The 14,976-nt window shown below is 46.6% G+C and overlaps 1 protein-coding gene across 1 annotated transcript in view; it reads left to right on the forward strand.

Annotated features, from left to right (window-relative positions):
* Positions 1–12,387, forward strand: part of LOC144159591 (uncharacterized) — a 146,615-nt gene extending 134,228 nt beyond the window's left edge. The window contains exon 22 of the mRNA XM_077691178.1: positions 12,024–12,387. Coding sequence (XP_077547304.1) covers positions 12,024–12,184 — 161 coding nt within the window. The 3' untranslated portion in view covers positions 12,185–12,387. The remainder of the gene's footprint in view (positions 1–12,023) is intronic.
* The last annotated feature ends 2,589 nt before the right edge of the window (positions 12,388–14,976 follow it).

The raw sequence follows: 14,976 nt of genomic DNA on the forward strand, positions 1-14,976 counted from the left end.
CGGTAAATTCGACTTTCATTTGACCGCAGCTGCGCCGTATCCTTGGCAAGGCATCACGTGACTCGCCCGGCCGAGCTCCGCCGACGTCCACGTTCGTCGGTCGCTCCCACCGCCACTGCCGGCTTGGCAGCTGGTTCGCGCCTAACCACGTGACTCGCCGCGTCATTGCGAACTTGGCCATGAATAAGAGCGAGGCGGGGGGGGGGGGGGGGGGGGGCAGTCTTCTGCGCGTTGCGCGGGAGCTGTAGGCTTTGAGCCGTCGTTGGCAAGCGGAGTCGGACCACCCCGCGGATATTGCCCGGGGAAGCGTTCGGCGCGGAAAACGCCGGAAGTGGGCGTACAACCGTAGACAAACGCAGGCTTTGGTCGAATAGTATAATAATTGCAGTAAAATAAAAGGTTGACGAAGTTAAAACGAACACGTAACCAGGCTAAGCCAAGGTTTCGCTTTTCATATCCAGTGTTAGCTGAGATATGCCGCAGCCCTTTTTTTGTAGTTACATGAACTCGCGCGGATGGTTAATTTATCCGATCATGGAACGCTGAAAGACGGCGGATTTTTTTCCTCACGGAGCACAGAAAGCTTTCGCCACAATACAAAGTCGCACAATTACAACCACGATCGACCGAAGCGTAATAAGAGATAGACGACTAAAATGTCGACGGCAGAATCAAACAAGCACTAACAGTGCCGCACGTCTCCAGTGCACCGCATGCTGCTGATTAGCGCTATCTTAGAATGAAAACAACGTGGAGCGGGATCGTATTCATATCACTAATGGCAGCCAATATGGCACCCTGTGTAAGGTATACTGTTCCACAGCATATTAAAGATTCTGATTCACAGCATTAAAGGTTCTCTGCAGCGCTTTTTTTATACGGCAAATAAACCTGTGGTATCATCAGATTACCACACCAGCAACATCTGCCAAATAAAGCACAAATACGCGCGCTGAACGGAGCGAATTGCTGCGAAAGATGCATGAGGACTGAATGCGCTTTCCTTGGGTACATTCGAATGTGCCGCATACTTGGCGCCCCTATGGGCATCACTTGATTGAGCTCTACCTGTGCTATTGGTTGTCGCCACGCTACGTCAGTTTGTCAGAATAGGCCAATTCATGGATAAAAGTTCATTGAACTTGTTTTCCGGCAGTCGAAGTTATTTGCAGGAAAAATATGAAAAGAAAAGGCCTTTTTCTCTCGTACTTCCGACGCCGTGTTTTTTTGAGTACCAATAACTGGCTACCAATTCGTCTAATACAGATCAAGTGATCTAGTTTTCTTTCATCGGAACTGCTATAACGAAACAATTATATGCATACAAGTGACGATGTGGGGCAAATTGAAATCATCGCTGTTAGGTCGAGGCCAAGTTGTAGAAGACAAGCGATGGAAAATAATATCGTTATACTGATTGGGACCTTTCGACTTCTGAACAACATTTGTCTGCATAACTTGGCCGCAAAATGCGGATATGGAAAGCCTCTATCTACGCAAACCACTTTATCAATGAGTCGGCGGAACCTTACCACACAATTCGGAATATAATCTAATATGAAAACTGGTGAAGCACAATTAAATGAGCTAGTTCACCTTGACTTAGGTTTATTTGACTAAAAGTGGCATCTATTGGGCAAAAAAAACTGGCTTCGTTTTGAAAATATTTTGTGTACTTTCACGTGTTGGCGTAGACTTTAAGGTAAAAAAATTGCCGCGTATCTGCTTGATTGGCTGTAAATGTAGTCGAAAGACGATAGTCGTCTGCCGCCTCTGTCACGAAACACATTCTCCGCTCTCCGCTACCACCTCTCCGCTACCACCTAACCCCCCTTACTCCTTTTGTGATGAAGTTAACGGATGTTTGTTCAATGCAATTCAATTGTACTGCTTTCGCACTGCTGGCATGCCATCTGTTGGGTCAGTGCTCATTTTTTTCTTCATGTTCTTTTTTCTGCATTGAACAGCATGAACGCTAGCCCTGTTTTCTTGCTTTTATCTCGCGCGGGCTTCAACCTCTCTGCGCTATTTTTAACACGTTGTTGTTTTCACTAGCTATCGTAAAAACTATCCCAACGTATATTCTTAACTAAAATGGCGCGGGAACTGAGGGTTATGTACTAACATTTCTGCCTCAAACGTGCGTGGGTTTTTCTTTTGCGCTAAATAATGGGGGCGTTATGTAGAACAGTTCTGCCTATAATGCTTGCTTCTCGACGAATTGTTTCAACTTTTGGCTAGGAGCCTGAATCGATGGACAGACACAGTCACACACAGTCAGACAGACCAATTTTTGCGTTTAGTAGCCCAAGAAAGACTATCGTCTTTAAAATTGCTGGCAGCCCTTTCTTTACGTGTAGCATGGATCTGCTACTGCCTTCGATATGTCGCTAGTGAGCGGACGAGAAATAAGCGCCTGTTTAATTACTCTTGGCAGCATACCTGCGATGTCATTGATATCGCACCAACTGTTTTCACTTGTTAGTAACTTACGCCGAGCAGTTTATCCTGCTCGTGCTGAATGCGGATGTTCGTGTCAGGCCTCCGTAAATATGGTGGCCAAAGTAGTGCTGGCAAGGGCCAGAATACTCTAATATCGGGGTGCGGGCACGCTTGCCCTTACGTTATCTCTTAGTATTTCCACTGCGCCGTCAATTGTTCGCAGAAAAGAGCTGTGTTCTGGGATTGAGATAAATGCTTTTGTTGAAAGGACAGTGACAAGCTCCAGGCACTCCCTATTGTTTTCTGGACGTGAAAGCTGCTTCTCTGCCCACGATAGCGCCGTTTTGACAAAAAGTAAGAAATATACACGAAGACGGATTTTATTTCATAACGTTGGTTTAACACTTTCATTCAATCGAACTTAGGGAAAATATCCATTAAGGAATGCGCTCAGTGGCTAAGGCGTTGCGCTGCTGAGCACGAGGTCGCGTGTTCGATTCCCGGCAGCGGCGGCCACTTTTCTGATGGAGGCGAAAACCAAAACCGCCCTTGTGTACGGATTTCGGCGCACGGTAAAGATCCCCTGGTGGTCAAAATTAATCCGGAGCCCTCCACTACTGCGTGCCTCATCGCCTGCGTTGCGTCGGCGCGTTAAACCCTGCAATCAATCAATCCATTCAGAAATGCGGTTACTCCCGGGGCGTAGAACCCAAAACTTCCAAAGAAGAACTTACAAGGTTCAATGTTTTCAGTGTTTATTTTTCATTAATTCTATAGCATTCTTTTTGTTTATTTGCCTATTTTAGATTCGACATTTTGTAGTACAGCCTCCCAAATTTTAAATATAGCGGGAGCGACAACCGATCGACATGTCAGCGCCTTATCACGATGTTCAGCAGCGAAATAGGCGCGAGTACGCGCACGCGCATATGGACTATCTGCTGTGTGACTGTCGTCTGCTACGCTGTTTCCTTGAGAGCGGTACACTCCCTGCCACGGCATCGGAATGACTTTGTTCACGAGAAACCGTAGTTATCTGAAGCGCATGGGCATTTAAAATGCGCGTTTAATATTTTTTTCGGATCACTTGCCCCGCACAGCGTGAGGAATACCACTGAAAAGATAGATAAAGTAGAACAGGACATGTTTTATGGCTGGAATGGCCTTATGCCGCTGCAAGTTATAATACGATAAATAACAAACTGATAAAAATAAAAACTTGTGGCCCACGCTGCTTAGCTACCTTTGGCGGTAGCAACACGGCCTTGCAAGATAGGAAAAACAGGGGGGGGGGGGGGGGGGGTATGCTGAGGAGAACCGCGGAGCAGACGACGCTCCCACGACAGATAGTTTATGCGCGTGCGCGTACTCTTGCCTATTTTGCCGGTGAACACCGTGATAAGGCGCTGACATACCGATCGGTCGTTGCTCCCGCTATATTATTAAAAATTTGGGAGGCTGTACCTAATTCCAGCGAATGAAGGAATTCTCGGTATAGGGTCTTCGGTTGCAATATGCTGCGTGCCTTTGTGTTACGTCGCGTTCCGTGTTTTCGGTGGATACTGTTAAATGCGAAAAATAATAAGTCAATTTTCTTGGAATCGATGAAATCAGAATAACCGTAGTATTGAACGCTAATGGTGGCTAAACATCACCTCTAGGTTGTGTTTAGCCGCCTCAAGCGGTTTCAGCAGTCTGGAGCAGTTTGGCAGTTGATGAGGAGGTGTTCTTTAGGCCGAGCAGATTTTTTGTTTCGATGTTTATTTTTGCAGCGTTGTGCGCCACGCTAAAAAAAGTGTGGTGATTGGTGTCGAAAGCTCCGTGGAACTTTGTACTCAGCCCGGTTTCCGTTATCATTATCAGCAGCACCACTACCAGCCTGTCTATGCCAACCGCAGGACGAAATCCACTCCCATAGACTTCCAACTGACCCTATGCTGAGCTGCCAGAATCATTAGTTAGATGTATAATTTTCTTACCAACCTTTCATCGAGTTATGTCATTCCTTCCAGTACCGTCTCTGGCTAGCCATTCTATCACCCTGATGGTCCGCCGGTTGTTAGTTCTTCGTCATTGTATGCCCGGCCGCGGTCCAACCTTTCTTTCTTTCTTGTCCAGCACACACCACAAGCGCTGCACATGGGATCGCCGATTGCGGTCCCTTGTCCCAAAGCCTTTCTTCAATACAGCCTGTTGCGTCGGCTATTTTTTTAATCTAACGTGTCGCTTATACATATAATAATAACCACGGTAAAAAAGAGCATGTATACAACTCAATTATGACCGCCTATCGTAAACTTTATTGCCCACGTTTCTGGAGCCACAATGAACGCTTTCCTGCGACAGACAAATGACTCCCGTGGTGCATGTACGTTCTTGTAAACAAATCGAAGTGTATATTGCATGCTTCCTAACGGTCGTGGTGGAGCTGTTTTGTTTACCTAGTGCATTGTTTGAGTACAGTTGTTTTGCGTATAAATGAAGCTGTGAGACTTAATTTAAACTGTGCTGTGTAAATCATACAGTATTATAATAAATATAATACCTACACACGTAGGCCTTCGTTTTACACAAAGAACCCGATAAACGCTGATTGCTTGCTGACACCAAATGACTGGGTGGGGGAGGAGGGGGACGGGGGATGACTGAGAAAATGACTAGGTTGCTTGCTATCTATTCGTGGTTGTATATATATCGTTGGGTTGTTCGTTTTCAATATTTTTATTTTTTTGTTGGAGAGGGGGGGGGGGGGCTAAAAATGAAAGATCCTGGCCAATCCCCCAAGTGGGTATGCGCCACAAACTGCGCAGGAGGTCGCCTGGTTCTTGCTGCGGCAGGAAACTAAACATCCCCCTCGCGAGGGGCACGATCAAATGCAGAGCATTTCCGGGGGCGTACGACGTTAAGTAGTTTGCGTTACGTTAATGTTGTTGCACTTGTTGCTGTTGGTTGTTGTATTGTAATTAAATGAGGAGACGTAATTACGTGGTCACGTGACATCATTTATTAGCAGGTGGGTATGATTATTGTGGCGCAGTGGGAAGAGCACCATGTACCTCGCGTTCCGCCCACAGGTAGTGAATGCGTTGTATCAGCAGCTTCTTGACGTAGTTTGAATGAGTCAAGGATATAAGGCGCGTTCGTAGCCCTCCATTCTGTGTCGGCTTTGTGGCGCAGTGGGTAGAGCACCATTCCGCCCGCAGGGTCGTGGGATCGAAACCAGGCGCCGGTAAGTAGTCTTTTTTTATATATAGTGTAGGGGGAGGGGTGCGGACTACGATGGACAACTAGAACGGGTGACCTCGTGAGTTAAAGTAATGCTCTGCATTTAAAATCGGCTGCTATTTTTCCAGCTAATAATCGGGGAAAAATCGGGTTCTTTTTCTTTTTCTAAAACCATTTCGAAGTTCGGATTTTTTCGGGTTAAATCTAGAGACGTAATAAGTAATACACTCAGTTTATTTTATCAGAATATATCACCAGCTTCTGAATTTTAACGCGTTAAAATTGGCGTTTGTTTGAAGCTTGTAACCCGGTGTGATATCGGGGTTTTCTAGCAAATACACTCCGAAATTTGGCGTTTGTTTGGAAATGTGTCAGTAATGATGACAGTGACGAGCATTGATGACCTCGAAGAAACGAAACATTTTATTCAGAAAAGCTGGCCATCCATTTTTCACGCATCCTCGTTTACCTACTCTTTACGTATGTACATTACCATCTGCATGTGCAACATATCGGCCTCCATTCGGGACCCGTCCGATCGTTGAACGTGTCTCAGCGGGGAGAAAATTCTTCCATTAGCTTTCTGTCATTAGCTAGACACAGAAATGTCAGTGCCGCATTTGCCAGCCTGCAGTAGCGAGCAGTAGAGTCAAGCCAGTTCTCAATGAGTTCGAAAGCTGTGTTTGTGGGGCTTGCTTCTAGCAAAAATACTACTTGAGAACGGCGGATCGTCAGCGCGCGATTGTGCGGATTGCTACGTTGAAAAGGTCCATTCGGGGAGAAATCGGGTTTAACCTGATTTTCCTGAAACATGTTCGGGGTGTAAGAATGAAGCATAAAAATAAAAAAATAGACATAAAATTCCTGAGTGCCCTGTGCTGAAAGAACTGCCGAAGGTTGTGAGCACCAATATACTGATATTACAGATCGAATTAGGTCATGGAGAGTACAGAAGTACAAGCACGCTCCCCCAACTTCAGTGAAACTTGAGTGTTGTTTTTTCGCGCACAATTGTCGACTGAAATGAGATACAGCTTCATGCCTGAAATCATTGAGATGGTCTGGCTTGTCACTGCTTTTAAGCCTTTCTTTTGTTGTCGAATCACACTACGTTTCACGCAAATCTGTTGGAAGTAGCAGCTCTTGTGTGGCTAATTTTCACGAAGAAAATAATACTTTCTCACAGCACAAAACTTGTCCACTGTTTTTACTGCAAGTCAAAAATTTTTCGTGAGATATACTGCTGAAGTAAATATGAATTGAGCCTATATGTGCCTGAACGACATTTGGTGCCTATAAATGCCTAAATGGCTCGTTGCAGTGCCTGTTAGGCGCCTAAAACGTTCATTTTTCGTGCGTAAAGTTCCAGTCTGTAATTCCTACATAGCATTGCTCCGACCGACGGCGGAGTTAGTCACATAACCTCCAAGAAAACTCCGGGTGAAGAGATTCAAGCCAGGAAAACCTCCGTCTATTAGCGGATTTAAAAAACGAGTGTCTCGCGAGATCTTTGCACAAACGAGAGGGCAGTCGTCAAGACAGCCGCTGCTCCCGGTGGACGTGCAGGGAGACAGCGAGCTCCGATATAAAAACTGTGGCTTGTCGCGTGCGTTTTCAAAAAAAGCGACCACCTTGCCGTTTAAAAGGGATACACGAATGGAATGTATCAGCATGATCAATGAAGTCTGTTCGCAACGCATTGTGTGGTGCGTGCGTTCGCTTCACGGTGGTGGAATGTGGTGTTGTGTGCGTGCGGGAGCACGAGCAGGATACTTCAAGTGCCGATAAGAGCAACAACCAGCGAAGGAGTAGTCGAGGCACAAAAGTGGTGCTCTATGAAAGCAACCAATCTTCCTACACCGCAAGGTGAACGTTGGGGAGGATTCCTGGAATAAATTTCGTACTTCCGTAGGCGCATGCTCGATGCAATTAGCTAGCCTTGTGATGCTTGTCAGAGCCTGGAATTTCAATTCGGATTTAAAGATGCAACCGTCGTGGACTGTGACGCCGGTGTCGTGGTATGAACGCGAACATGTTCATGTCTGGCTGCAATCATTTGCTAAATACAAACCGCCTAATGTCCTCATTTGTAATACATAAATATTCCAAACTAAAGGAAAGTCAAAGAGAAGCTAGTTTTTTTGTGCAGTAGCCCCATCGTTTGCAGGGTTCTGTTTATTTTTGTAAACAGACCATGATTGTAGAAAGTAGGTATATGTCTTTATTTTTATTGGTTTTCTTGGACTAAAGTCTTCCCCCCCCCTCCCCCATTTTATCCCCGAGTTTCCACAAAAGCTCTGAATGCGTCGTAAACGCGCCACGCAGGTGTTGCTTCTTTGCTTCAAGCAGACTGCGCCGGCTTACCCACCCGTCATGCGGGGAGTAAATAGCCCCACGGTTTTGTAGGAACTTTCACGAACATCGTAGCAGTACACACCGATGCACTACCACGCGGCCCCGGTGTTTAGGGAAAACGATTAAAAGGGGGAACATACACACAGATAGCAATTCGATCTTTTCACTTTACAGGGGTTGCTACGCGCATTCAAATGTTGCCATCTTGTTTACATTCTCGTAGTTAGATTTCTTTTTCTTGTGTCCGACCTTCGTGTATCTCACATTTTCGTCATGTCTGAGTGCCCCGATTATTTTTTTTTCTTTTGTGTCCTTGGGTTTTTTTTTTTGTATTAGGGACGTCGTGTGTGGGTGGCGTGGCTTTTCCGTGATGTTTTTCTTGAGGTGGCTAATCGTAGAATTCTCAAAAACGGGGTAAAAGCCTGTTCATAATGGTACTCGCCAAATATCGTACTGATTTTCCATTTGATTTCGGCTTTACATAAGCCACATGGTTTAAAGAGGGCACAGATCTAATTTCCGCTTTACATCGCCTAGTCATATTTTTTTTAATTTGCGCAAATGAATGAGTAGAACAGGCGCATATGTGATGGGCTTCTTTTGTACCTGCATATAAAATATTTCGAGGGTTTCAATGAGCACAAGCTAGTAGGATTAATGAGGCGCGCCGTCATGAAGGAATTTTGACTACCTTGGGATCTTTAAGCGAACGGTAATATTGACACACCAGCATTTTAGTTATTAGCGTTCATCAGAAAAACGCCCACCGTGGCCAGGATCGAACCAGCATCCTTGAGCTCAGTACTACCACCCCGCTGGGCCGCCGCGAGGCTGGTAGCTACATATATTTTCTACCATGTTTCATGTGCGTTCAACTGATTGGTGTTTGCTTTGAGTTTGATGCGATTGCTTTCTCGATGCGGCTTAGTCTGTTATCGTATTCAGTATTTGTGTACCATTGATGTGTTTAAGGTTGTTTATTTTCGAACGCAAATATTTTGTTCTATTGCCAGGTTGACGTTTCCCTGCTGGGACTATCAAGTAAATGTCTGTTTTGTCATGGTACTGCAAGTCTCGGTACTTCCATACTCAGCGGGGTTCTTAAAAACGGAAAATACTTCACTATACCCTCGAAAACGCTCTGAACCGGGGCGGAGCTTTTGGTGAAGGAAATGTTCCGTCGGATGTCTAACCACGCCCTTCTTCAAGCATGTTCTGAATTAAATAAAATGTTCCGCTAAATGTCCGAAAAGCCTCCCCTCCAAAGCGGAGTAATGGACAGCATGAAATACTCTGCAAAATGCTCTAAAATACTATCCTCCTCAGCGGAGGGATGGAGAGCAAAACGAACTCCTATTAATGCCTGAAAAAAACTCCCTTCTTTCGGGGAGTTTATAAAATACTCCCTCTTAGCGGACTAAACAAACCTCCCTATACGGAGTGCGCTAGAGGCACGACCGGATTTTTATCCGGAGTATTTCCGCTTAGTGTGCACTGTTTAATAATTGGTTATTTTTATTACACTGAGTATAACCTAAAAGAACGTATTAAACTTGCCCGGACCGCCTCGCATACAGGGGTGTGGTTAAATCGTAGTCAGGCTGGTCAGAACTCGCATTGGAGTTCTGATGGAGGCGAAAGCAAAAATGCCCGTGAGTTCGAGATTTCGGCGCACTTTAAAGATTCCCCAGGTGGTAAAAATTAATCCGAAGCCCTCCACTACGGTGCGCCTCATAAGATGTGTAGTTTGAGCGTGTTAAACCCCGTAATTACCATCACGTTCAAGAACTTTCATAGTGGAAAACCTATTGGTCTGATACTGTGGCAGAAGTATAATGCGACGACGGACAGAGATATTTATCCGCCCGAAGTTTCTCCCTCAGATTTGTCACTTCAACACCGCGGTGAACAGTGATTCGGTTCTTCCGTTTTATTAATGTCAGCAATTTATTAATGCAAAGCATCTCTTAGTCGACTCTCCATCGTCCGGCGTCCGCACCTTTCCTCCTCTCCACAATAGCTGTGATAACGCTGCTCTCTCTCCCCTCCTCCTCTCCACACCACCTGTGCGCTAGCGCGCTCTGCTCCTCCTCTCCACTCCCTCTGCTCTGCAAATAAACCCGTCCGCGCTCCGCTCAGTTGCTTCTTCGGTACTGCGCCGTCCGATGACTGCAAATGGACGCCAACGATACCGTCAGCGAACTGGCTGGCCCACCTTCAACTAGCGCCAGCCAGCACACTGTCAGAACCGCGAGCACCTCCGAAGACAAGGCTGCACAGAGGAGAGCTCGTGACGCCGATCGTAAAAGGCAGCGTCGAGCAGCGGATTCCTCGCTTCGAGAACGAGAAGCCGCTTTGAAACGCCAGCGGCGAGTAGCTGATCCAGATGGCGTTCGGCAACGTGACAACGCTTCGAAACGCCAGCGTCGAACAGCGGATTCCTCGCTTCGAGAACGAGAAGCCGCAAAACGTCCCCCACTACTAGATAAATAAAGAAGACATTCTATACGCTACTACACGGGTCTTTACTCATACAACCAATTAACACGCTACTACTCCACGGCTTTGCATCCCCTCAGGGTTCCCACGTGCGAAGATGGTGTAATTTTTTTCTTGGTGACATTTTTCAAGAACCTCATAGAATGTAACAAGGTAACTGCATTCAAGAGTCGCATCGCAAGGATCCTCGATTCCCTGCGTTAGCTTTGATGTGGGTTGAAATACCATGTTCCTGAACTTTCCTTTTAATTCGATAAAGATGCACGTTCCAGATTTGCGCAAGCAGAAAACAGTACCTTTCCATATACCAACGACTGCAGGCTTTGTATTGCATATATATAATTAAACGCGATGATTCAGCTGCACTAATAGGGCCATCGTAGGAAAAATACAATGGCCCTATTAGTTTACGCTTAAATGCAATTTTGTGTTGCGGAGTGATGACCAATTGCTGAAAAGACGAAGTGCAAATACATGTTTAAAAAGTGTGATAGTATGGTGAGAGGAGGGGAGTGGGAGAGGTGCTTCTGGAATTGTCTGTTTAGCAGGGTATTTTGTTAACCTGGAAATGGAAGCGCGGTTCTTTCCAAATATGTAATTTATTTCACCCTAAGGACCCCTAATAGGGTATTATGGCAGGGGGCAAGGAACGTACAACAAAAGGTAGTGTAATAATATAACGCAACGAAAATAGTGAGGCACTTAAATACACGATGAAAAAGTGTCGTAGGTATGACAACAGAAAAAAGCAACAGAAGTGCACGGACACTGGCTGAAAGTAGCTGTTCGTAGAATTAACTATCAACGTGCGCTAATATGGATCCCCGAAATTTAATAACCTTGCGTTCTCCGAAAATTCAATGTGACTGCCCGGTTCATGCTCCACTTCCACGCGGGAAAAGTAATCTGTTGATGGCGCGCTGCGTCTGACCTCGTGTTCGAGCGGGAGATGCTTCTCTGGCATTGGAAAAACGAGTACTGTTTTGGTGCACACCGTTTAGGTTTTCGCAAGGTCCCTGCCTGTTTTAATTACTCCTTAACTCTCCTCTCCTACGCGCCTCATAGCCGAAAACGAGGAATAGTTTACGCTCCACAGAATTCCAAATTGGTTTCGGTATTGGGCCTTAAAAGCAACTGATTTTCCAGCAAAATATACCGCATCTTCCTGCTGTTTCGTGACGAACGTGCAGAGTAATGACACATGGCGAATGACCGTTTCCACGTTGTGTTGATGTTTATTTGCAGTACGTTCATGCGCTGCGTGCTGTTCAGTACTTCGATATGTCAATTTCCGCTGTAATGCGGTGAATTCACAGAGCTAATATGAAGCACTATATACAAAGCGTAAGGCTTGCGTAAGGCTTGCGTAAGGCTTGCACATTGCGTAAGGCTTATTTATCTTACATTTATGCACTAGTTGTGTTATTCAGTACTTCGAGCTGCCACAGCTCGATTGAATGGATGTTCATTAAAATCTTAATCACATTCGTCTTACGATGCAGGTCAACGGTTCGCAGCGATGGAGCTCAAGATTATAGTTGCCACAATACTGCGCAACTTCCGCGTTGCTGCGTTGGACCACCGGGACAAGTTACTCGTATCCAGTGATCTCGTTCTGAGAGCAGCTGGTGGACTCCGACTTTCTTTCTCGCACAGGCTGTAGCGAGTAGCCGACAGGAGCCAAATCTGCTACTTCGGGTCGTTTTTTTAATGCGGAAAGTGTTATTATATATAGCCGACAGTGCATATATTAAGCAAACAATTTGTTTGCTTCTTATATTTCCTGCTTAAGTGCTCATACCTCAAACATCTTCGCTGTTGTCATGGCGGCTGGAAGTTTACATTAAAGCAGAAATTGCCTACGTGTGCAATTTTTTTTCATTTCTATCCATGAATGTTCTAGCAAAACGCGGCGGTTGCGAAGAAATTGGAGCAACTGAGAAGACAAAAATGTGTGGTAATGTATTTCCTATTTAGAAACAAACATGATTGTATATAAAAAAAATATCACGGAAATTGGAATTGCAAGGTGGGAAATCGCAGATGCTTATTTTCAAGCCCAGCGCCTTTCTCAAAAGCACATTATCATAACTGGGGTCAGAGTTATACCATTTTTTGTTCGTTTCAAAAAGGAGCGTCATGGAAGCCACGGACACGAGGCAAAACGCCGGTTGAGATACCAGCTTGACAAGGCCTCGAGGCGTTCGCTGACGCGGTGAACATTTGTCACCAAAATTGGACCCGCATCTGCTCGCGTCACTGCAAATGACGTCGAAAGACTGTAGTCTTCTGCCGCCCCTGCCATGTAACAGCCTCTTCCGTCTGATCTGTTCAGCTCTCGCGCTATTCCCTGCTGTCTTGGTCCTTGCATGATAAACGTAATGGAGGATTGTTGAATTCAATTCAATTTTCCCGAGCTCGCACAGCTCGCGCGGCATCTGTTGGGACCTTTGGTTACGAATGAGCCTGTCGCTCGAGCAACGAGCTCGAGGCTCCAGCGCGATCTCTCTTTCTATTTTGGGGTTAAAATAAATTGCGGTTCGCCTCTAGGGGGCCAACACGAGCGAACTGGCGTCGTATGGGCCCAATGGTTGTCCCTGTAACAGCGGAGCAAAACAACTGACCTTTCTGCAAGTACCACCATCCTATTTCTAGCGCTAGCAGGAACATTTTGACACCTCGTGAGCTCGCACCGACCTCCTGGAAGATAGACAACCGTCCAGAAAATTTGTCACCGCGCCGCTGTCTTGAAAGGCCTCAGAATCAGGCTTAGCGACCCGAGCGGTCTTGCGCCGAGCCAACCACCATAAAGTTTTACATCCTCAGAAGACGTACACTACCAGCAGACAACCCCTGAGATCGGTTCTCCACGTCAAAAACAAAAGCAACGACGCGACAGACCGCTCCCAGCCAGTAAAGGTCGGGGCCTAATAATTTGATTTGATTTTGATGTGATTATGATTTGAATGTATTGATGTTTGACATTCTTAGTAGGTCCCACACCTGTAACAGCCGAAAGGCTAACAGTATTCGGAAATAAATAAATAATAAATAACCCGCCCACTTGAGAACCTCTCCCACAGCTGCCATAGGGAAACTACATGGTTGTTTACCGCCCACGCTCGGGGCTCAATGTAGCTACGTGGGCCCCACGTATTTTCACCATGAGATTTGCAACGGCAAGTAACCTTCCCAACCAAAGTTTTGTTGACGGGATGATTGTGCAACCACATCCCGGAAACAACCGCCTCGTTGCTGGCACAGCCAACACGCAATATACGCTCGCCCTGAGCCTGATCTCTTCCACCCAACTCGGTGTGATACAACACGCGCTTGTACCGTATATAAACCCGCCGAATGATACCTGTCACGGTTTCGAATATGGACTCGAAGGCATCACCCGAGAAACTCATAGAACTCTTCGCAGTGAACAAACTGTTACTGTTCCACGCCCGCATGGTGGGTCGCACTACGTCCGCCCTACTAACCTTCCATGGAAGCTATGTTCCATTCAACGTACACGTGGACTGCATTGGCCATCACTACCTACCTTTCCAACGGACTGTTCAAGTGTGCCACCTCTGCAAGGACATCGGTTACCGCAGGTAGTACGTCTTCCTGCATCCGGACTCCACCAAGTGCCCAGACTGCGGCCTCGCCAACCACCCAGACAAACATAGCTATACACCCGTGTGTACACTGCCAAAAAGCACATGTAATTCGCGGCAAGGAATGCCTAAAACGTCTCGTCCCCTACCGTACACCCATAAGCAGCGTCAGCCCAGGCTTGGCAACAGCCTGCCGAGCGCCTCCAAGCCAGAATTCAAAGTAGGCTGATCACTATTGTGTCGCATCCTCCCACCGCTTAAGACTTCCCACCTATACCTTCGGCTCCCCAGCCTCCCCATCCCCCCAAATCAACCACCTAGACCCCCCCCCCCCCCCCCCCCGCCCCCTACGAGCCAATATTCCTCCCTTCCATAAGAAAACTCCCCGACTACATTCAGCGTCAACAAACGGAAATTGGAAGCTTAGAAGCGAGCTAAGCTGCCAACACTCGAGATCCCGCTTGCCCCAATCACAAGATAGCCCCCTCACCACCCATCACAGCCGATATCGCCGAAGCACTATTAGACGGGAAAAATCAGATGCAAGTGTTCCCCGTCATCAATCTGCGTTTCGATATCGCTGTAACCCAATTCAACAAAACATCACCGAAACAACCAAACCCGTCTTGGAATTCTCAAAAAAGCCATCAAATCGGCCCCCTCTACCGGAACACCACAAACCAATGAAGCCAAGCAATGGCGTAGCTAAGGGAGGAATGGGGGGGGGGGGGGGGGGGGGGCTGGCTCCCGAGTACCAGCCCCCTCGGTAAAGGGAGCGGCGTGCCACTTGTGCCTCTCTAATGTGTAATGCGGACGTGGAAAACCGGAAGACGACTGTAACGAAACC

Source organism: Haemaphysalis longicornis, unplaced genomic scaffold, assembly GCF_048455015.1.
Source record: "Haemaphysalis longicornis isolate Haplotype H1 unplaced genomic scaffold, Haemaphysalis longicornis Haplotype H1 scaffold_1, whole genome shotgun sequence".
Classification (NCBI taxonomy): Eukaryota; Metazoa; Arthropoda; class Arachnida; order Ixodida; family Ixodidae; genus Haemaphysalis; species Haemaphysalis longicornis.